This window comes from Podarcis raffonei, chromosome 14, assembly GCF_027172205.1.
Source record: "Podarcis raffonei isolate rPodRaf1 chromosome 14, rPodRaf1.pri, whole genome shotgun sequence".
In the NCBI taxonomy this organism is placed as follows: Eukaryota; Metazoa; Chordata; class Lepidosauria; order Squamata; family Lacertidae; genus Podarcis; species Podarcis raffonei.
Window position 1 is genome coordinate 34635612 of NC_070615.1, and position 21515 is coordinate 34657126.

A 21515-nucleotide genomic window follows, 5' to 3' on the forward strand; every position below is an offset into this window, starting at 1 on the left:
CTTCAGAAAAGAAGGTTCCCTCTCTCTCTAATGGGTGTTTTGTTCTCCAAATGTCAATCAAATCCATATTGTCAGTCATTTCAAAAAAGGTTTTTGGTAGTCTTCCATCTTTGGTGACTACCTGTCTTTGTGCTTTATCCATATTTGTTGAAACTACTCCATTCATGTCTCCCATCATAATCAATTTATAGTCCATATAGTCCGTTAGAGTCTCATGCAACTTCTTAAAAAATTCTGTTTTCCCTTCATTTGGTGCATATATCCCCACTATCAGAAATTTTTCTCCTTGAAATTGAATTTCAATTGCCAAATATCTTCCTTGATCATCTTTAAAGATTTGTTTCGGCTGCAGATTTTCCTTTACGTAGATCACCACTCCTCTCTTTTTTACTTTATCTGAAGATATAAATTCTTGTCCCAGTCTCTTATTTATTAACAATTTTCTATGTGCTCTTGTCACATGGGTCTCTTGTAAACAAATCAAGTCCAAATGATCTTTCTTTAAAGCATGAAATATATTTTTTCTTTTTCGGGGGTTGTTTAGACCATTACAATTCCAAGTTAGAAGTTGCAAAGTCATGATGGGGTTATTTAATTCCTCCTACAACTCCCAATTGTTGTTCGTCCTTTGTCGGTGGTTCTGTGCCTTTGTCTAATCTTGAAGGATGTCCTTCTCCTGGATGGGTCTCTTTCTGTAGGTCTTCTTCGTGTTCTCCCAAGAACTTGTCTTTATCACTCACTGTTTTTATTCTTCTTTTCTTTCCCTTGTATTTAAAAGACAAGCCTTGGGGAAACTCCCACCTGAATAGTATGTAGTTCCTCTTCAGTAGTGTCACCAAATCCTTGTAAGGTCCTCTTGCATCCAAGATACTTTTAGGGATGTCTTTAAAAATCTCGATATAGAAATCCTCAATTCGGAGGGTTGTTTGATAATGCAGGTTCAATATTCTATCCCTCTCTTCTTTGGATCTTAGAGTTATCAAGCAATCTCTGGGTCTATTCTTCTTCTGCCTTATTCCCAACCTGAATGCACTCTCTATTTTGAACTCTTCTTCTTTCAAATCTTGCTTCCAGAAGTCAGAAAACTCTTTTGTCAAATAGTCCACCAAGTTATCTCCTTCTTTTTCCGGCACAAGTCTAATCCTTAAGTTTTTCTCCTTGCGTTGCATATCCTGCATTGAAAGTGCCAGTTCATACTCATCCAGTTTCCTGTACACCGGTGGAAGTTTCCCTTCAACAACAGTAGCAATTTCCTTAGCTTCTTCCGCTATCTTTCGCGTTGTAGATGAATCTTCCAATAGTTTCCCAATTGCTTCTGCATTAGAGTTCACTTTATTTCCAAGGTCAGTTATACTTTTTGTATTCAGATCAATTTTCCCAGAGATTTCTTCAATTTTCTTATTTGTTTCAGCACCTTGCTTCTTTAATTCCTCTAAAGATTCACTTATTTTTCCCAAAGCCTTTGTAAACGCATCTTCTGAAGACATTGTTTTCACTCTTGCCTTTGTGGCAGCTGCAGTTCCCGAGGCCCCTGATACAGAGGCCCTTCTTTGCATAGAAGAGTCCACTTTGTATTGTCTACCAGATCTCAAAGTTGTTTCTTGTGAATCTTCTTTCTGTTTACCATCTGCCATAACAAAGTCTTTCGTTCAAGGTCATTCCCACACTCTTAAGCTGTCAACAATAAAGAGTTCTCAGGTTTTAAAATTCCACTTGGTTGCTGAAACTGACCAAATCCTCTAGAGGGCGCAAAATCAGTTTCTGAACTTTGAATTGTTCCCACACTTCCAAAAAACAAAAGCCCTCCAAGTCCCTTACTTTGTAAAAGATCCAAATCAAAAATATACTGCAAATAACTTACTATGTAACCAAATACGATGTTTCAAGTTGAGAGTAACCAAAGTCTGTATATCAGTTACTTTCTAACCTTATTTGTAACAGCCGTCCTTAGCCGGTGTCTTTCCTCCGGCAGTCCGACCCCCAGGTAGATAAGCAGCGGTAATCAGTTCAATCTCCTTTGAAATAGGCAGGAAATCCCTTTAAAATCTTCTTCCCCCCCTCTCCTGCCTTTTTGGGGGGGAGTTCTTTGCTTGGTGTTGGATTTCTTAGCTCATAAAAGCTCCTGTCAAAAGTTACAGCTTCACTGTCTTTCGCTTTAATCTTGCTGCAGGACGGTAAGCAGACTTCCTTTTTAGTACTTATCCGTCTCGGTGCCCAAATTCATTAATTTTAACGTCCAATTTGTAGTGCAAACTCAATCCTACTCACGGAAAGTTGCTCTTTTTTAGTCCAAAGTTTTCGGAAGAAGTCAGCGCTCTCCGCTGATGGCGACGCGGCTTCGCTTCGCAGGCTGGGTGAAAGCGACTCTCAGCACCGCTCCACGCACCCCTCCGCTGATCTATAGCCTTTAAAAAGGCTATTTCACAACGTCGGGGGGGGGGCAAAGGTGCCCGCCGAGTCTCCGGTTCACAGGCTACGCGCCTGTGACTTTTAAGGGTCTTTGCTCCGCCGTGAGCAACAAGACCCGAACCCGCGAAGCAGATTTCTCCCGGAGCTCCGGGAGAAATCCGCCATTCAGCGCTGGCGCTAACCCGGAAGTCCGAAACTGGGGAATATTTGGCAGCAGGGCCATCTTTACCTGGGGGTGCAAGGGGTGCATGGCACCCAAACATTGAATTCTGGGGGCCCATTAAAACGTGTGCCTTTTATATTCATGGTGCAATATTTAAGTGAATAGCCTGCTGCTGCTACTATTCTTTTTGTTGTTGTTAAAAAAGTTATAGAGAGGATCCAATAACAGTGTCCCTTAATTATTACTCATTTGGAACTACCTTAATATTTTCAATTTGTTTTGTTTGCAATTTCAGGGTGTATTTTGAATCACGTACAATAAACTGGTGCCTTTGTTTTGCTATACCTGGTCTTGGCAATTACAAGTCACCCCATTTGCTCTGAGAACAAAGGAGTCTTTGGGGCAGAGTCTGGACCATCCCAGGTGCTGGATTCCCTCCCAGCTTTGATTTGTCCAAAGGCTCTTAGTTTTCCTTCCAAAGGCCTTGCAAAAAAACAACACACCTTTGGACTGAGCTGTCCTGGTAAGGGAGACCTTTGTGTGATGTGTGCTCTTCCTACCTTGGCTCGCAGACCCAGCCAAAGTGCAAATGGTCTCAGCCACAAAGTTGCAGGGGGATATATGGAGCAAGGGAAGTTGGTGGCACCAAAGACTACAAAAATTTTAGGAATTGCATTAAAATAAGCGTCCTGGTGGTGCTCCCTACATTTTAAATAGTCTCATTCTTTTTTTTATTGTACTGCTTAGCTGCATTTGTAGCATGTTTGTACTTTGTACACACTTTGCCAAGACTCGTGGCTTGTGCAAATTAAAACCTATCTTATCAGTGGAGCAATATATGGGGAACAAGAAGTTGATCTTGTCCTGTGAAACTGCAATGGGCACAACAGAAGTGTCAATTATGCCTCTTTAGCAGAGATTGTCTCTGTTTTATGTTAACTATATCTCATGGAAATCAATGGCCCTATTTTGCATGTTTTGGGTGTGGTGTTCCTAAATAACTGAATGTTCAGATAATGCATTTGAGTTTCGTCTGTTTTGCAATAAGCAAGCCGAGATCCAGTATATGAGATTAGATATTCCACTAAACCAGGGCTGGCGGGGCCTGTAGCCCTCCAGATATTGTTGGACTCCAACCTGTATGCAGGAAAGAAAGAAAAAAGGTACTGTGCATGAAATGTTTCTCACAGAAGCACAGCTATTGTTCCGTTTTTATTTTTTGCAATTTTGCAATAATGCATCTGTATGATGAAAGTGAACATAAGCATGCACACACTGGTGCATTATGTTAGCTCTAGCAAACCTGATTGATGAGAATCTTGCAAACCTGCAAAGCCAACATATATCCCCATTTTCAAAGTTTCTGAATTTATTACATTTTTTCCCTAGAATGTGCTTCCAATCAAATTTCAAAAGTGCCCAAAGGTGCGTCTATCACTCCAGTGCTTTTGCCTTATTGACTAGAAGGCAGAAGCAGGTATACTTATTGCGGAGCAGGAAGACCTGGATGCTTTTTCCTTACATCTTCATTGATTAGAAACCTACTCTGAGCCTCCACTGTAACAACAACAAAAAATCCCATCGTTTTAGATGTGGATTGTTCCCAGTTTCACCTGCAGAAGTCCCTTGTTACCTGTAGTCCTGTGGTCCTGTGGTAAACCCAGTGCTATTTTTCTAGACCATAACTCACCATGAATTCCTCTCTTGTTTTCTTATAATGGCAATGGCGCCCACCTGAGAGGTGCCAGAACTGAGTTCCGTCTTTAAAAAAAGCCCTGGGTAAAGCACACAACCGGCTACAAAATGAGGGCTTGGACATGGTTACTTTTTAATCCTCTGTCATTAATCATCCACCTGCCTCTCACTTCCTGAACAGGTTTCCTGCTCTGAGCCAGAGAAGTATAAAACTTAGGGCTCAGAAATCCAGTCGCTCTCCCTCCTCCTCCTGGCCTGCCCTGGGGCTTTCTCTTAGCCTGACACACCCTATGATGCCATCATCTTCCAGGAACTGCTTTCTGCCTTGAGAGACAGCTTTTGTTTTTGTGTCATTGTTTTCATTTTTTAAAAAGTTAAGTAGACGCGACATTGCAGGAATAATGCTGCGGCTGTTCTTCTAGGGCTTCTCGGCTTCTCCCTCCGATTTCAGCAGAGACCTTCCGCACCGCTTTCACTCGGGAGCTGCAAGACTCAGGTTGTTTTGCCCGTTGCACCACCAGGTTCCCTCCCCCTGGAAGGAGGGATAGCCAAGCCCATCCACTCCAGCTGGGCGTTCCTGCTCCTCGAGGTGTCACCCAGACTTGGTGCCACACGCACACACCCGCTGCGCTCCGTCACCAGCTTTGCAGCCTTGCCCCTACGCCGAGCAAAGCTCTTTCTTTCCGCCGTCTCCTTGGCTGTGTGTCAACACGCTTGGTGGGCCAGTTCCTCTGTGTCGGGGACACCATGCCGACACTCAATGCCAGGTCGCTGATCTCTCCACTGGGGATTGTCCGGATATTTGAGATCTTCTTCTCTTGCACGGCCTTCAGCTTGGTGTCTGTCCACAGGAACTATGCTGGCTCTGAAGGTGCCTGGTCCATGTTTACCTGGTGCTTCTGTTTCAGTCTTTCCGTCTTCGTTGTGGCCGTGGAGTTCATCGGCGTGGCCCAGTCGCTGCCTCTGTCCTGGCAGGACTTCACCTCTGCCTTCTCCATGTTGGCTGCTCTCATGATCTTCACCACCTCCATCCTGTACCCGTCGGTCTTCATCCCGGATCGCTGCACGGGTGACTGCAGCTACGAAGGGATCGCAACTGCCGCGTCTTGCCTCTGCTTCATCACCTACGCCATTGAAGTGAGACTGACCCAGGCCAAAGTCGGAGAAGTCAGCACCTTCCTGGCCACCATCCCCGGCCTCCTGAAAGTCTTTGAGACCTACCTGGCTTGCCTCATCTTCTCCTTGGTGGCCAGCTACCAAATCTATGCAGAGAAGCCTGGCCTGCAGTGGTGCCTGGCTGTCTACTGCATCTGCTTCATCGTCACGTTGCTCATTGTCATCCTCACCATCGGCCGTTGCCTTGCCACCCTGCCCATCCCCTTGGAGAAAGCTCTGGTGGGCTTCAACAGCTTGGCTGTGCTCCTGTACCTCACGGCGGCCGTTGTATGGCCCATATATGCCTTTGAGGGTTCCTCTAGGCCTTCAACATGTTTCAGGACTAACCCGCAGTGTATCAAATGGAACAATAAGCTCGGGGTGACCTTTCTGACCATCTTCAACCTCATTGCCTACATTGTGGACCTCGTCTTCTCCACCAAAATGGTTTTCTTTACCACACCAGCTTAAGCGGGCTCACCTGGGTAGGACCGAAACCACTTAGGAATGTCGATGACGTTCATAATGTGTAAGACAGAGAGGCCACCCCAAGACTTTGCCCGGATTCTTTTATTGGGTGGTTTTTGTTTGTTCATCTCTTTTTAATACTAGTTTTCATTTTAGAACTATTCCATGCATGGATTGAACCTGTCCTGCTGAACCCTGCTTCCTGAGGGAGCAGACGCCACCAGCACATCATTTCATATGTTTTATATGCAGCTATTAGAAATACCCTGCCAAGTCTTGCTGAGAGTTTCTCCGTGGAAAGAGAAAGGGTTTGCAAAAGCCTGGTCAGTGATTCTGTATCAGCTGCTTCCCTCCCTACCCCTCAATAAGGCAGCTATCTGGTAAGAGGAAGGGAGGTGTTTGCAGGAACGGGAAGAAGAACTTGGGTGTGAAAAAACTGAGAAGGGCACCGGGTGCAGAATCCTATCACAGCTAAATCTGGCGCCTTGGCAAGAGGAACTAATATTTCACCTTTGTACGAAGGTGGTGATGCATATGATACTATTTGCACAAACACAGCTTACTTTACCTCTTCCTGCAACACACACATCCGGTGTCTAAGAACAAAGGCTGTATGTGTTTTTCTTCCAAAACTAATGTTTTTTCCTCCCAGTTGATTATTCAGAATTAATTTGATTAATCTACCAAGCTTTCTTTAATTGCTGGGGGTGGGGCAACAGAGCTCTTATTCAAACATTCCTTGTATCCCAGGATTTTAGCTAAAAAAATAATAAAATTATGGCCTTTTGAACTGGGCAGGGGTATTGTTTTGTTATTATGTGGTGTATTTTTATGTTTTTATACTGCAAACAGCCCTGTTAATAATAGGCACAGTCAGCCAAAGGATTCTGTATAGTATGAGGGCTGCCAGTGATCCATGATTCTAAATTTACAAGTAAACCATGATCCATGCCAGTTGTGGCAATTAATTTGCATCCCACAGGGGAGTAGAGGTATCCCCTGCGTCTTGCTTTAATTGTGCTAAGATGGCCCTCCAGGCCAATGTTGCTCTGACCAGCCGCAAACAGCCTCTTGAGCTAAGAATGATTTCTTCAGGCAAACGTAAAGAGGTCCTGAATCCATTTTTGAGAATGACGTTGAAAACTTGGCAGAAGTGGGCACACTATCTGGTACCATCCTGTTGCCACTGCTGCACTTCTAGTTTCACCAGTGTTTCAAGAACTTAGACAAAAGCACAGCAAGACAGAGGGAGAGAGGAAGACAAAGGGGCTGCATAGCATAAATGACTTGTTTGCGGCTGGTCAGTTCCTAGGTAGCATTCAGTAGAGAGCTAAGCTGGAGGGAATGTGTCATAACCGACTGCAATTAATCAATAGGCGGTCTTTTGCAAAGTTCACTCTAGAGAGCTGCATCCAGGGAGCTTAGCTTTTTCTGAACCCTGCTGCAGGTCCAAATTTGAAAGGTGCCCTAACAGTGCTGCATCGAGCCCTTGTATCTATGACATATTAATATACAGTGGTACCTCGGGTTACATACGCTTCAGGTTACAGACTCCGCTAACCCAGAAATAGTACCTCGGGTTAAGAACTTTGCTTCAGGATGAGAACAGAAATCGTGTTCCAGCGGCGCGACAGCAGCAGGAGGCCCCATTAGCTAAAGTGGTGCTTCAGGTTAAGAACAGTTTCAGGTTAAGAGCGGACCTCCAGAATGAATTAAGTACTTAACCTTAGGTACCACTGTAGATTAAGGGAAGGGGATCTAGCATGAGAAATTCCTGAGAATGCATGGAACTTAATGCAGTTGAAACGCCCAAGGAAATTGGATCTCGGTGAAATTGCGAGGGACAATGCTTTAAATGGTATACTATCTCTTAAGTTCTGTCACATGAATCCAGCTCAGAGTATGCTCTTTTGGAGAGAGTGCAACCAGGTTGGCATGATGGTCCAGGTGGTCCTGGCCTGTGGTACAGGTGTGGTGGGTTCGAGTGTTTCAGGAGATCGCAACAATTGTTAACCGGATTTATCTGCCCTGACCTCAGTTTAGCCCTTCTCACGATACTTCTGGAAAGTGTGAATGCCTTATTGCAAGTTCTAATCTTGTACTTTATCGCAGCTGCCTGGCAAGAGATAGCCCATCTTTGATAATTCTTCACATAGTTCTCCTTGCAGGGATGATGGTCCAAAGTCTGGCCTCTTGCCCTAGTTGAAAAAATTATGCCAAGGGATAAGGTAATGAGGGGTGAAAGCAGGAGGGACCAGGTTGCAGGTACATGAGACGACTTCATGCCTTTTGTGGTGATCAGAAGGTCAGCGGTTCAAATCCCCGCGATGGGGTGAGCTCCCGTTGCTCGGTCCCTGCTCCTGCCAACCTAGCAGTTCGAAAGCACATCAAAGTACAAGTAGATAAATAGGTACCACTCTGGCAGGAAGGTAAACGGTGTTTCCGTGGGCTGCTCTGGTTCGCCAGAAGCGACTTAGTCATGCTGGCCACATGACCCAGAAGCTGTACGCCGGCTCCCTTGGCAAGTAAAGCGAGATGAGTGCTGCAACCCCAGAGTCGGCCTTATAGTGCAACCACCACCTCTCAATAAAAACTTTCAAGTTACATTTATTACTGAGACACCTCCCCTGCTAAGCAGTGACTGATGGTCATTGCTTAGTGGATGGATTTAGTGTGCTTTTGAATTTCCCCTTCCAACATGTAGTAAAATGCTATGCACTGCATTGTTATGGCTATGTATTGTATGAGGATGTGATGTGTGGATTTGTAAATATATATTTTTTAAACTGAATGGTGCAAATAATTTTACTTAAACTTTCTCTTTTTAAAGGGATGATTTGAATCTGGCACCGGTGCCTGGAAATTATTTAGCCATATGCCCAGTGAGACATTTAAAAGTTTATCCTTTTGTATACTGCCCTTCATCTGTGGATCTCAGGGTGGTTGTTATCAGGTGATCAGAAAGACCACCTCCATCCAATGGCCTGACTCCATATAGGACCATTTCCCTGCCCAATGTCAGGCTTCAAGGAAAGGGCTTCCTCCCTTCCTTTGGCCGTGGATAAACAGAAGAAAGCAAAAATAGTCCCTTACCAGTTAAAGAGATTTTTAATGTTCACAGCGAAAGAACAAAGACTCCATTCTCGGAGGAAAGGTGCTCCCAATTAAGGTTTCCACCCACTTTTCCCTGACCCACCCCCATCACTTCCTTGTCTGGCAGCCTGATCTCGCAACAATTGGGGCTTCTGTGCAGCTACCTTATCTGCTCTCCTTGACCTTGGACTGATCTGTGGAACACTTTCCAGCAAAAGGGAGTCTCTCTCTGCCTGTTCTTCTTCTCCTAGCTCAGGCTTCCTCAAACTCAGTCCTCCAGATGTTTTGAGACTACTATTCCCATCATCCCTGACCACTGGTCCTGCTAGCTAGGGATCATGGGAGTTGTAGGCCAAAAACATCTGGAGGGCCAAGTTTGAGGAAGCCTGTCCTAGCTGTTCCCCACTCAGTTCTGCCCAGCTGTTGTCTTCAGAACTATGCCCCTCTGCAAACCACCACTCCCAATCTATACTGCTCCATTGCTCCTGGGCAGCTTCCGGATTCTGGTCAGGAGCAGGGGGAGGGGCAAGCCCCCACCATTTCTCATCAGGGTAGCTCTCCTCAGCCTGGTCTCTGACACCCAAGTACTCTATGCATGCCTTCTTCCAAATATGAAAAAAGACTTCTGCCACAGTCCCTGAGTGCCCCTACCAATACTGGACTTGATAGACTATGTTGGTTGGTTTCATTTATATCTCACCTTTTCTTCCAAGGATCTCAAGATGGCATACATGGTTCTCCCGTTCCTCATTTAATCCCCACAACAACCCTGTGAGGTAGGTGAGGCTGGGAGGCAGTGCCTGGCCCAAGGTCATCCAGAGAGCGTCGTGACCAAGTGGGGATATGGGCTCTGGTCTCCCAGGTCCTGGTCCAACCCTGTAACTCCTACACCACTTTGACTTCTTATATTCATCCTTTGGAGTCAAGAGTTCATTGGAAGAGTACATGCTTTGCATGCCGATGGTACCCAGATCCATCCCTGGCATCGCCCGTTGAAACTGGTGAGTCCTCCAGACGCTGCTGCACTCTGATTCCCTCCCATCACATCTGACCCTTGGTCCCTCATGCTGGGGCTGATGGGAGGTGGACTCCAGAAACAGGATGAGAAGAACAATAGGTTGGACTAGTTGGGCCACTGGCCTGAACTGGTAGTAGAAGAGCCTGCTGGATAAGACCAAACGAAGCCCATCTAGAGCAACATTCTGTTCTCATAGCGGCCAACCAAAGGCCTGTAGAAAACTTGCAAGGAGGACCATAGTACAAGAGCACTCTCCCCTCCTGCAATTTCCAGCAACTGGTGCTCAGAGGCATACGGCCTCCAGCAGTGGAAGTACAACATAGCTGTCATGTTTAGTGGCCACTGATAACCTTGTCTTCCAAGAATTTGCCTAATCCTCCTTTAAAGCCATGCAGGTTGGTGGTTATCACTGCCTCTTGTGTGAGTGAATGCCATACTTTAATGATGCATCACAGGAAGAAATCTTCCCATTTGCCTTTCTCCAGTTCTCCAGCATCCACCTTCCTTGAGTGTAAGTTGTCTCGTGTTATGAGAAAGGGTGAAAAAACTGTTCTCTACTCAATTTCTCTTCCCTTCTTCTGTTGTGATCTGAATACAAATGAGCTGACATAATTAAATAACCGAAACTGAACAGAAGAGGAAGCTTTCTGTGTTCCCTTCTGGGAGAGAAGGAGCAGATCCTCCTGGCGGCTGATGGCACGTTCATGCAGCATGCTGCAGACTGGCTGATGTGCTAAGTGCCTTTTAAATGGTACCTTTTAAGCCGCACTGGCTGACCATCTGCTGCCAAGCCAGGTTCAAAGTTCTTCTATTGATATACAAAGCCCAGGACAACATGGGTGCAGGATACCTTGGGAACCACCCGAACCGTTATATTCCAGCTCGATCACTAAGATCATCTCCCCAAGTTGGTGAGGCTCGTTTGATGACAACGAGAAACCAAGCCTTCGGTGTCATTGTCCCAGCCCTGTGGAACACCCTGCTACTAGAGATTCAGTGGGTACCTTCTGTGTCAGCCTTCAAATGCCGGCTAAAAACTTTTCTATTCTGCCAGGCCTATGCAGACAATTAACCCACAATGGTCTATAGATGTTTCATTTTTAATTTATTTTTGCTTTAACTTATTTTATTGTTTGGTTTTATGTTTTTAAATTTTTGTAAACCACCACAATGTATTTTTTATGATACAACAGTATCTAAGTATTTTTGTAAACACGGACAGAGCCTTGGAGCATCTTCATGGCCTATTGCTTTTTTTCTTCAAAGTTGCTTCCCACTTAAATTCAGTCCAAGATCACAGACTCTAAAACTTGATCTTTGCAACCGAGGAGGGTTAATAAAAACAACCTGGGCTCTGTTTGATTACATACAAGCTTTTCAATTCTCATTCACCCCTGGAGCTTGAGTCTCGATGTTCTTGTACCAGCATAGAGAAACATCTCCACCGGTCCCCCCCCCCAGCAGACTCTCCTTTTGTCTAACCCGGTGATCTGTAGTGGCAGAGGGGGAAGAGAGAGACAGCTGGCCGGCTTGTATGCAGTTATTTCATTCCCCTGTATTTGGATGGAATTCTGGATGCCACCCTTTGCACCTAATGATTTCTTCCTGTGGATCTGCCTCAGAGGCACACGCTTTTGCAAAGCAGCATGCAGAGTCTGGTCACGACCAGGGCATGCCTTCGCTCTCTCTTATCTACAGAAGTTGGCTGTGTACAGGCGGGCAAGGCAGCAAGGTTTCCCCAAAACACAAACTAATCGTGGAAATCCTCTCCCTTTCCTGATGAGATTCTGCACTCCACAGGAGGGGTGAAAGGGAGAGGCAGCAGATCTCCTTCCCTCTCTCTGAGTGGGGCAGGGTGGTGGGGGATCTCCTCCCTCCCTCCCTCCTTGGGTGCCAGCCTTCCAGCGCCTCCCACACCTGTTCCCTCCTCCTCCTCCTCCTCCTCCTCCTCCAATCCTGCCACATCCTGATGGAAGTGAGGAGCCCATGAATGTTGCAGCCAAAACCAAAAAAGAATCCTGTGGCACCTTCAAGAACCGAACACATTTATTACGACTGAAATATTTGTGGCCTATTGCCATGAATCAAGCTATAACCTTTCAAATTCCTTTCTATGATTTACAGTGCAGTGATTTAATGCAGGAGAGGGTAAGATGGAATAATTGTGCTTGTGACAGCCCTTGAGATTGCCAACTTTCCAACCTGTCCCTGCTTTTAACATCGCACCAATGGTGCAGAGAACCACAGTCTGCTCTGAAAAGCTTCACAAACAGGTGGGATTTTTTGTACTCTCTGCAGTTGTCAAAGGTACTAGGTTAGGGCAGGGCAGGCCTGAATGTCCCTGAATGCCTTCCCCTGGTAACAGCCCTGTGCCCTGGAAAAGCTGCCCCTTGTTTCTGTGTCTGTAGGGGAGCCATGCTCAACTGAAGCAGCTTCTCTCCAAATTGATATGCAGCTATAAAAAGCAGCCTCTCCCCTTCAGATGTCTCTATTTTGGGCTCTGTTTAGCAAGTCAAATGTTCTCCGGCTGCTACTGCATCCTCTCTTCTCTCGACTGCCGCTGCTGCGAAATGGATTGCGCTTCTTAACAGCAATTGTAACATCTCTGGAAAGGTGTAGTAAGTGTGAGCGCTAAGAATTGACCGTGTACAGTACTATGCTTCTGATTTCATCTCCATCCCTAAAAGCAAGGCTAACTCCCCTCAATATCCAGTTGCCAAGTGTAGAGGTGATGCATTGGGGGGGGGGGAGGACGGACAAAAACCAAACCCTTAATTTCACTGCCAGTTCAGACCCCATGAGGAATGAGACCTTAGGGTCATAGTGGATAGCTCAATGAAGATGTTGACCACTGTGGAAAAGGCAAATTCCATGCTATGCATGCTCTTCTTGTCTCTTTTTCTTAAATAATAAATGTTTTTTGGGTTGGGAGAGGGTAGCAATATTTTACAACAGATTTGTTTTGTTTTATAAGTATCAGGATATTGGCCTTGAAGCCTTATTATGATAGTCTCACTTAAAGCTGAAAAGTTAGTAAGAATTCCAAATAGCAGCATTTTTCGCACATATCCTAATTAGTACGCATTAAAAAGTATGTTCATAACGTGCATTGGAAGTATATGTGCAATGCATACATAAAACACGCATCCACACTATGTAAATACACCTCTATACACACACACACACACACACACAAAATTCGAAATAATTAATTTAAATAGAAACATAGTACATCTTGCCCTGGTGGGACGGGCAGTGATCCTGTGCACCTGCTTATTCTCCTGCCCAGGTATAAAGCTGTTGATGGGTGATTCACAGGCCTCCTCTGTTCTTATTACCCTTTTATCTTTTAACTGACTTGGACCAGACACCTCTTCTGAGAGAGGATGCCTTCCAAGAAGGGACTGTCTGCTCACTGCCTTCAGTTCTCTAGAAAGTAGAATACTTTGCCATGCTACTGCACATTCTGTTCCAAGTTGCCACCTGCTTCCTTTGGGACAAATCCTCTCCTTTGCGCAATTAGACAAACCTCATTGCAGCTTGAGACTCTTGCAAAGGCTGAGGCTTTCCCCCGCCCCTGTACACAATGCATGTCTGAAACAGGGTGTGCCTTAAGTAAACTCGCTGTAACAGTTTCCCATTGAGAGGGGGAAAGACCCAGCAACCAACAGATTACACTGGTATTTAATATTGCACAAGATAACAGCTACTACAACTCAGACACACTGAACAATGCTGTGGATAGGCAATTGTAAGGAGGGAATGCGCTGGCAGAGTTGGTTGAGGAGGCACCTGCTTTGCAGGCAGAAAATCCCAGGTTCCGTTCCTGGCATTTCCCAAGTTAAAAATAACAACCAGGTAGCAATTAATGGGAAGGACTATTGCCCTGCAGAGCTGCTGCTGGTCAGACCTGCCGAACCTGGTGCCCTCCAAGCATCGTTGGACTACAATTCCCATCATCCCTGACCATTGGCTGTGCTGATTGGGGCTGATGGGAATTGGAGTCCAACAACATCTGGAGGGCACTGGGTTGGGAAAGGCAGGAATTGTCAGGCAAGGAACCTAAGAACCAGACCATTGGTCCATCTAGTCCAACACTGTCCACACTGATTGGCAGCTGAACTCCAGGGTTTCAGACAGGGATTTCTCCTAGCCCTACCAGGAGAGCCCGGGGGTTGAACCTAATGTCTTTTACATACCACTAAGTCACAGCTTTTCCTCCCAAAGCTTCATCCTTTTGCTTCTGCATTTGTTTTTTGTAAAAATGATGGCTGCTTGGGCTTCCTTTCGGAAGGAACAGTGCAGTACAAACAGAATGAGGATGGCGAATGTTGAAATACAGTGGTACCTCGAGTTAAGAACTTAATTCGTTCTGGAGGTCCGTTCTTAACCTGAAACTGTTCTTAACCTGAGGTACCACTTTAGCTAATGGGGCCTCCTGCTGCTGCTGCGCCACCAGAGCACAATTTCTGTTCTCATCCTGAAGCAAAGTTCTTAACCCGAGGTACTATTTCTGGGTTAGCGGAGTCTGTAACCTGAAGCGTCTGTAACCCGAGGTACCACTGTAAATGAGAACACAAGAACGTAAGGACGACATCCTGGATCAGGCCAATGGCCCATCTAGTTCAGCATCCTGTTCTCAGTGTGGCCACCCAGATGCCTGTGGAAAACTCTCAAGCAGGACCTGAGCACAAGAGTCCTCTCTCCTCCTGCAGTTTCCAGCCACTTTGCCTCCGACAGTGGAGGTAGAACCTTTAGTAGCCATGAGGCTGAATAATGAAGAGAGGCTGATTTGGAACAGGCAGAGATCTGAGAGCTGAAGCATACGGTATTGTAAGGACAGGGCAGGAATTCCTTCTTTTTGCATTTTCGCTCATAGAGTTAGAAGGGACCCCAAGGGTCATCTAGTCCAACCCCCTGCAATGCAGGAATCTCGGCTAAAGCATCCGTGACAGATGGCCATCCAACCTCTGCTTAAAACCCTCCAAGGAAGGAGAGTCCACCACCTCTTGCGGGAGTCTGTTCCACTGCCAAACAGCTCTTACTGTCATAAAGTTTTTTCGAATGTTTAGTGGGAATCTCCTTTCTTGTAACTTGAAGCCGTTGCCTCGAGTCTTACCTTCAAGAGCAGGAGAAAACGAGTATCCTCCCTCCTCCATGTGACAGCCCTAAAGATATTTGAAGATGGCTATCATATCTCCTCTCAGACTCCTCTTTTCCAGGCTAAACATACCCAGCTCCTTCAAGCACTCCTTGTAAGGCTTAGTTTACAGACCCTTCATCATCTTGGTTGCCCTCCTCTGCACACCTTCCTGCTTGTCAACATCCCTCTTAAATTGTGGTGCCCAGAATTGGACACCGTATTCCAGGTATGGTCTGACCAAGGCAGAATAGAATGGTACTACAGTGGTACCTCAGGTTACATACACTTCAGGTTACATACACTTCAGGTTACATACACTTCAGGTTACAGACTCCACTAACCCAGAAATAGTGCTTCAGGTTAAGAACTTTGCTTCAGGATGAGAACAGAAATCATGCTCTGGTGGCGCGGCAGCAACAGGAGGCCCCATTAGCTAAAGTGGTGCTTCAGGTTAAGAACAGTTTCAGGTTAAGTACGGGCCTCCAGAATGAATTAAGTACTTAACCTGAGGTACCACTGTATTACTTCCCTTGATCTGGATACATATCAAAAAATGTACCCCCCAAAAGAGAACATATTACATTAGGATGCCCAAATAATGTGGATATGAGTGAAATCAATACAGTGGTACCTCAGGTTACAGACGCTTCAGGTTACAGACTCCACTAACCCAGAAATAGTACCTCGGGTTAAGAACTTTGCTTCAGGATGAGAACAGAAATCGCACGGCAGTGGTGCAGCGGCAGCGGGAGACCCTATTAGCTAAAGTGGTGCTTCAGGTTAAGAACAGTTTCAGGTTAAGAATGGACCTCCAGAACAAATTAAGTTCTTAACCCGAGGTACCACTGTAAACAAAAAACAAAGGGCACATAAACTGGGGAGGGTCAGAGGTCAGTGGCAGAGCACCTGAGATGCAAGCTGAAGGTCCCCAATTCAATCCACAGCATCTCCAGGCTGGAGCTGGGAGAAAACCCTGCCAGAACCCTGGAGAGCTGCTGCCAGTCAGTGTAGGCAATACTGAGCTAGGTGGACTCATCATAAAACATCCTCCTGTGTTCCTTTGTTGCTGCTCTATACTCCCACCTTTCCACGGCTGCTTGCCTAAATTGGCAGCTCCTCTCCTCAGCACCCCTGCACTTTCTATTTATACTGACACACGTTTGCCACGAGGAAAGCTGATACCCATCATGTTTCATTCATTGGCACATCTTCCCTGGAAAGATGCAGGCTAAATTTATCATCTTCATCCTCCTCTGCGAAGCACAACAATTGGGGGACATTCCCCATGCAAACCAGGATGCTGGTGAGAGAAGGAAGCATCTTGCCTTTGTCCACAACTCCCAAAATAATGCAAGGTGGGCACCAACCTCAAATGTCTTAAGGCTCAGCAGGGGAAGCTCATGACATGGATGGGCATATCGACCACAAACCTTAAGACCGAGATACAGTCTTTCCCCCAGACATAGGAAGCAGCACAATACTGAATCAGACTCTTGGTCCATCTAGCTCATCATTGTCTACACTGAACGGCAGTGCATTATTTCAGACAAGAGGCATTGCCAACCCTACCTGGAGTGTTGAGGATAGACCCTGGGACCTTCTGCATGCAAAGCAGATGCTCTACCTCTCAGCTACAGGCTTCCACCCAAGAAATATATATTTATTGTCACGGACTGGTTGGACGTAGAGGAATGGTGGGAGGAACCAGCTGGGGAACCCCCAAGGGAAGGAGGCTCAGAGCCAGGAGATTGGTGGTGGGATGACGATGAGTGGTCAGAGGGAGAAGACTGCGAAGAGAAGGTGTCGGAAGCTGTAGAAGCAACAGGGCTCAGTGATCTGGGAGAGTCCGTGGCAGAGAGGAGTCCATCAGAGGCAGAAGCTGAAACAGGAAGCCAAGCGGCAGAGATGGGTCAGGCTTGTGTAGAGTAACAGGTGTTTCCCCCTCCTTCTGTGACAAGCTCCTCTCCCCCCTCATCTCCCAGGACCAGGAGAGGCATGAAGTGGGAGGAGCAAAACAGGCATGTAGGTGCGCTCTCCAATTGCTTGGGGGGGGGCCTGGAGAGGAGGGGACATAGTGTTGTAAACAAAAATTGCCCTTTTCCAAGAGCCCATATAGAGTCCTTACATAGGTTCCCTATTGGTAGGAGAAGATAACAGAGGCCAACCAGAGAATATTGAGAAGCAAAGCAGCTAGTAAGCTTGATCTTTATTGAACTGTTGCAACAGGGTGCTCCCCTCACACGCAGGAAAGGAAGAGGAACCCAGAACAATGGTGCGCAAGGCCTTATAAAGACTTTAGAAATTGCCACCCTGTAGATCAAGACCACCCCCAGAAACATCATACATACATCACTGAAGGGGTGTAATCTAAGACCACCCCTCAGATACATCACACCTACATCACAGAAAAGGCAGTCTAAAACAGAAATTTTAATGTTGTTTTTCTCCTGTCGTTGTTTATCTCCTGTCTGGCAGGTTACTTGATTGGATTGCCTGGGGAGCCTGGCCATTCTTTTGTAGTGATAAATACTTAGTTCCTGGGCCATGTCACAGGCTCACACTCTATTCGTATCTTAAATGTGTCCTTAAGACAGGATTTGTGAGGAAAGAGACAATGGGGAGGTTTCCCACTTTGACCTTGCAGAGAAAACATTTGCTCAGTTTAGGAATCAAAAAGGTTTCAGGTTGGTCTTCCTGTGCTGATCTATGTACGTGCTTGGTTGGTACACTTATGAACATTACCATATATCCAAGACCATAAAATTCCTATCACAATATCCAGCTGTGCAGGGGTGGGGGAACCTTTAATCTTGACAACTGTTTCGTGAGGGAAAGACCTGAGTTGCTGCGTTCATTAGGCCTGACACTCCTGTGCAGATCCTATTTTGCTATTAAAGAGTTAACTCCAACTTGCTCTGTGTGATTTACTGCTGGCTCACTCCTATCATTTATAGTATCATGTTGGGCTTCTTATTCAAATAACTAAATATGAAATAAAAGCAGCACAAAGCATTAACAGGACTAGCAGGACCCAGGTTCAAACCCCTAAATCGCCACAAAACTAACTAGCTGAACCCTTGGCCAGTAATCATACTTCATAGGGTTGTTGTAAGAGGAAAATGGGGAGAACTATATTATGTCACCTTGATCTCATCCAGTGAAAGGCAGGATAAAAATGGAATAGATAGGGAACACATAGCGCAGCCTATGCCAAGCTGGTGCCCTCCAGGCGTTTTTGACTATAATTCCCACCAGCCCCATCCAAGATGGAGGGTGCCAGCTTAGTCATAGAGTGGTTTTCATGGAAGGCTTGCAGGGTACACTGATCAAGAAGCTAACACAATAACTTCATTGTCTCCAGAACACTGACAGGAAACGCCTGACTCCACCTAGATGCAACTTGCGCCACCTAGTGACAAACTATCCAAGATGGTTACCGTATTTTCGCCCTATAGGACGCACTTTTCCCCCCTCCAAAAATGAAGGGGAAATGTGTGTGTGTCCTATGGGGCGAATGCAGGCTTCAGGAAGCTATCCGCTGCTAGCGGAGAGCTTGCCGGCACCCAGAAGCTTGGGGCGCGCTGAGCTCAGCACGCCCCAAGCTTCGGGCTTCACACAGCACTCCGCTAGCCGTGGGAGAGCCGCCCGAAGTCACGCGGCTCTCCCACAGCTAGCGGATAGCAGCCTGTTCTGGGGGCTGGGGTCGGGGGAAGCTCGGGCTTCCCCCGCCCCAGCCCCGCACCTGGGGGGGGGGAATATTTTTTTTTCTCTTTATTTCCCCCCCAAAAAACTATGGGCCGGTGCATCATATGGGGCGAAAAATACGGTAATTTTCCAGGCAAAGGGACCAAAAAAAAAAAATGAAGGATGGCCAGGAAACAGGGGACAGGTTAGGTTTTGTGTGGTTTTTTTTTAATTTCACACTTAAGTAGTTGTATAGAAGAGGGTTCTTTAAATAGTAAAACCCATTATACTTGAGAGGTCTCTTGTGCTTTTCCCCAAGGCGTTTGCCCTAAAGTCCTTCCCTGATGGTGCTACTGGTGGTGACCCACCAGTATAAATTCTGTTTGATCTTCCTTGACACAAGGAGATATCCATGGATGGCCAGGAGAGAAGAGCTTTGTGTCTTGATTTACACAAGCTTAATCTTGTCTATTCATCTGTTAGTCCTGTGGATTCCAATGGGGTTTACTCTGAGGTTAAGTGAGTTTAGGGATGCAGGCACTGCAGAGCAATGAATCAGTAGCTGAACCCAGGTGGGCTCTTTACTCTGGCTTGGCTAACACCCTGAGCTTTGCTTGAAGGCATTCACCTCTGGCAGAACTGCTATTAAGTAGATTATCCAAAGGAGGCACAAAGCAAGGAGACAGAGCAGCCTGATGTGGCTTGTAAATCTCCCCAGCAAAACTATCTAGGCCTGGGGCTTTTTACCTCCCAGAGTATTTGTTTGATGTGCTCCTGCTTTCTTCTCTTCTGGTTTTGGTCCTGCTGCCATTTCTCCTTCCTACAGGGGATGGTGCTTCCATGTTTATGTCGCTGTTATGCCATCCTTTCCTCATGGGGTCTGCTTTCACTTCCACTTTGTACCTTCTCATTTTTTTAGGCAATTGGCTGGCGGTTTCCAAATTCAGAGTACACTTGGCCTAAATAAATACTGGGCATCTTGCCAGTTCCTGATTCATTGAAGTACCTCTATTTTAATGTTATTATGCACCTCCCTCAGGAGTGGGGAACCTTTTACAGCCTGAGGGACGCATTCCTTTCTGGACAACCTTCTAGGGGCCACATGCTAGTGGTGGGTGGGGCCAGAAGTGGATAGAGTTATGACCATGGGTAGGCAAACTAAGGCCCGGGGTCTGGATCCGGCCCAATCGCCTTCTAAATCTGGAATCAGCATGTTTTTACATGAGTAGAATGTGTCCTTTTATTTAAAATGCATCTCTGGGTTATTTGTGGGGCATAGGAATTCATTTCCCCCCCCAAAAAAAAAAATATAGTCCAGCCCCCCACAAGGTTTGAGGGACGGTGGACCATCCCCCTGCTGAAAAAGCTTGCTGACCCCTATGACCATAAACTTCATTTTTGTATAGTAAGCTAGTTTCTACATGCACACACACAAACACAATTCTCTGTCCTCCAATCAGACAAGCAAGAGTCACCATCAGAGCACAAAAACACATTCCAGTCAGGAAAATGTATGTCAGCCATGATTCCTGAACAGTTCTTATAAGAAAACAAGGAAATTTACTATTTGGCCACTGTGAGAACAGGATGCTGGAATAGATGGGCCACTGGTCTGCTCCACCAAGTTTTTCTTGTCTTATCAAAGCAGGACTGGTGATAAGAAGGATATTGACAAGCTGGAATATGTGCAGAGGAGGGCAATCAAGATGACCAAGGGTCTGGAAACCAAGCCTTGAAGGAGCTGGGTATGTTTTTCCCGATAAAGAGAAAACTGAGAGGAGATATGATAGTCATCTGAAGATCCTTTGTTAAAGCTCAGTGTATTTTACAAGTTGATAAATGTGGCTACTGGAAGGTGTCTCAAAATGGAATCTGGAGCTTGAGCTGAAAAAAAGTTCCCCACCTTTGTGCTGCATGATCCTGGGTCTAAGTTTCAACAAGCGACAGATACCTTCCCACAAATGGAGCATCTTTTTCTTAATGGTTCTATCACCTGCAAGAGTTCTGTTCACCGCCAGGTGGAGCAGGTCTGCTTCTCACTCTTCTCTAGTAGCAAAATAATAGATGCAATATTTTCTGGCTGTGGTAATGGAGGGCTGGGAGATGATGGAAATTCCTGCTGGATCCTGAGGTCAGTTGACATAAAGGCTGACCGCTCCCTGCACTCAAACTGAAGTAACCTCCAGCCCAGTTTCTCCATCTTCAAATGTTTGGAGAAGAGACTTGTTTATCAAAACATTATCCATCCTGTGGTAAGCCACAGCAAACACAGGTGGCAGCTAAAAACCTCTGCTTCAAAGGCTCTCACTATAATAACAATGACAGAGAAAGAGGCCACATTACCAACTTGAAAAATACCTTGAGCCTTAACAAAAGATCTTTGGCCAGCTGAAACGCAAGCCTTAGCTTTTAATTTAGAAGTACAAACCATACAGTGGTACCTCGGGTTAAGTACTTAATTCGTTCCGGAGGTCCGTTCTTAACCTGAAACTATTCTTAACCTGAAGCACCACTTTAGCTAATGGGGCCTCCTGCTGCTGCCGCACCGCCAGAGCACAATTTCTGTTCTCATCCTGAAGCAAAGTTCTTAACCTGAAACACTATTTCTGGGTTAGCAGAGTCTGTAACCTGAAGCGTATGTAACCTGAAGCGTATGTAACCTGAGGTACCACTGTATTGCAAAGAAG

General features: G+C 45.9%; 1 protein-coding gene across 1 annotated transcript; it reads left to right on the plus strand.

The window, feature by feature from the left end:
- Positions 1 to 4208: 4208 nt before the first annotated feature.
- Positions 4209 to 6251, plus strand: LOC128401783 (myeloid-associated differentiation marker homolog). The gene is made up of 2 exons (XM_053365236.1): positions 4209 to 5951; positions 6047 to 6251. Exon 1 carries the CDS (start codon positions 5015 to 5017, stop codon positions 5891 to 5893), a length of 879 nt encoding a protein of 292 aa, XP_053221211.1. The 5' UTR covers positions 4209 to 5014; the 3' UTR covers positions 5894 to 5951; positions 6047 to 6251.
- Positions 6252 to 21515: the final 15264 nt, after the last annotated feature.

What these genes read in the sequence shown, in the direction of transcription:
- LOC128401783 (XM_053365236.1), top strand. Translation starts at nt 5,015, where the DNA reads ATGCCGACACTCAATGCCAGGTCGCTGATCTCTCCACTGGGGATTGTC.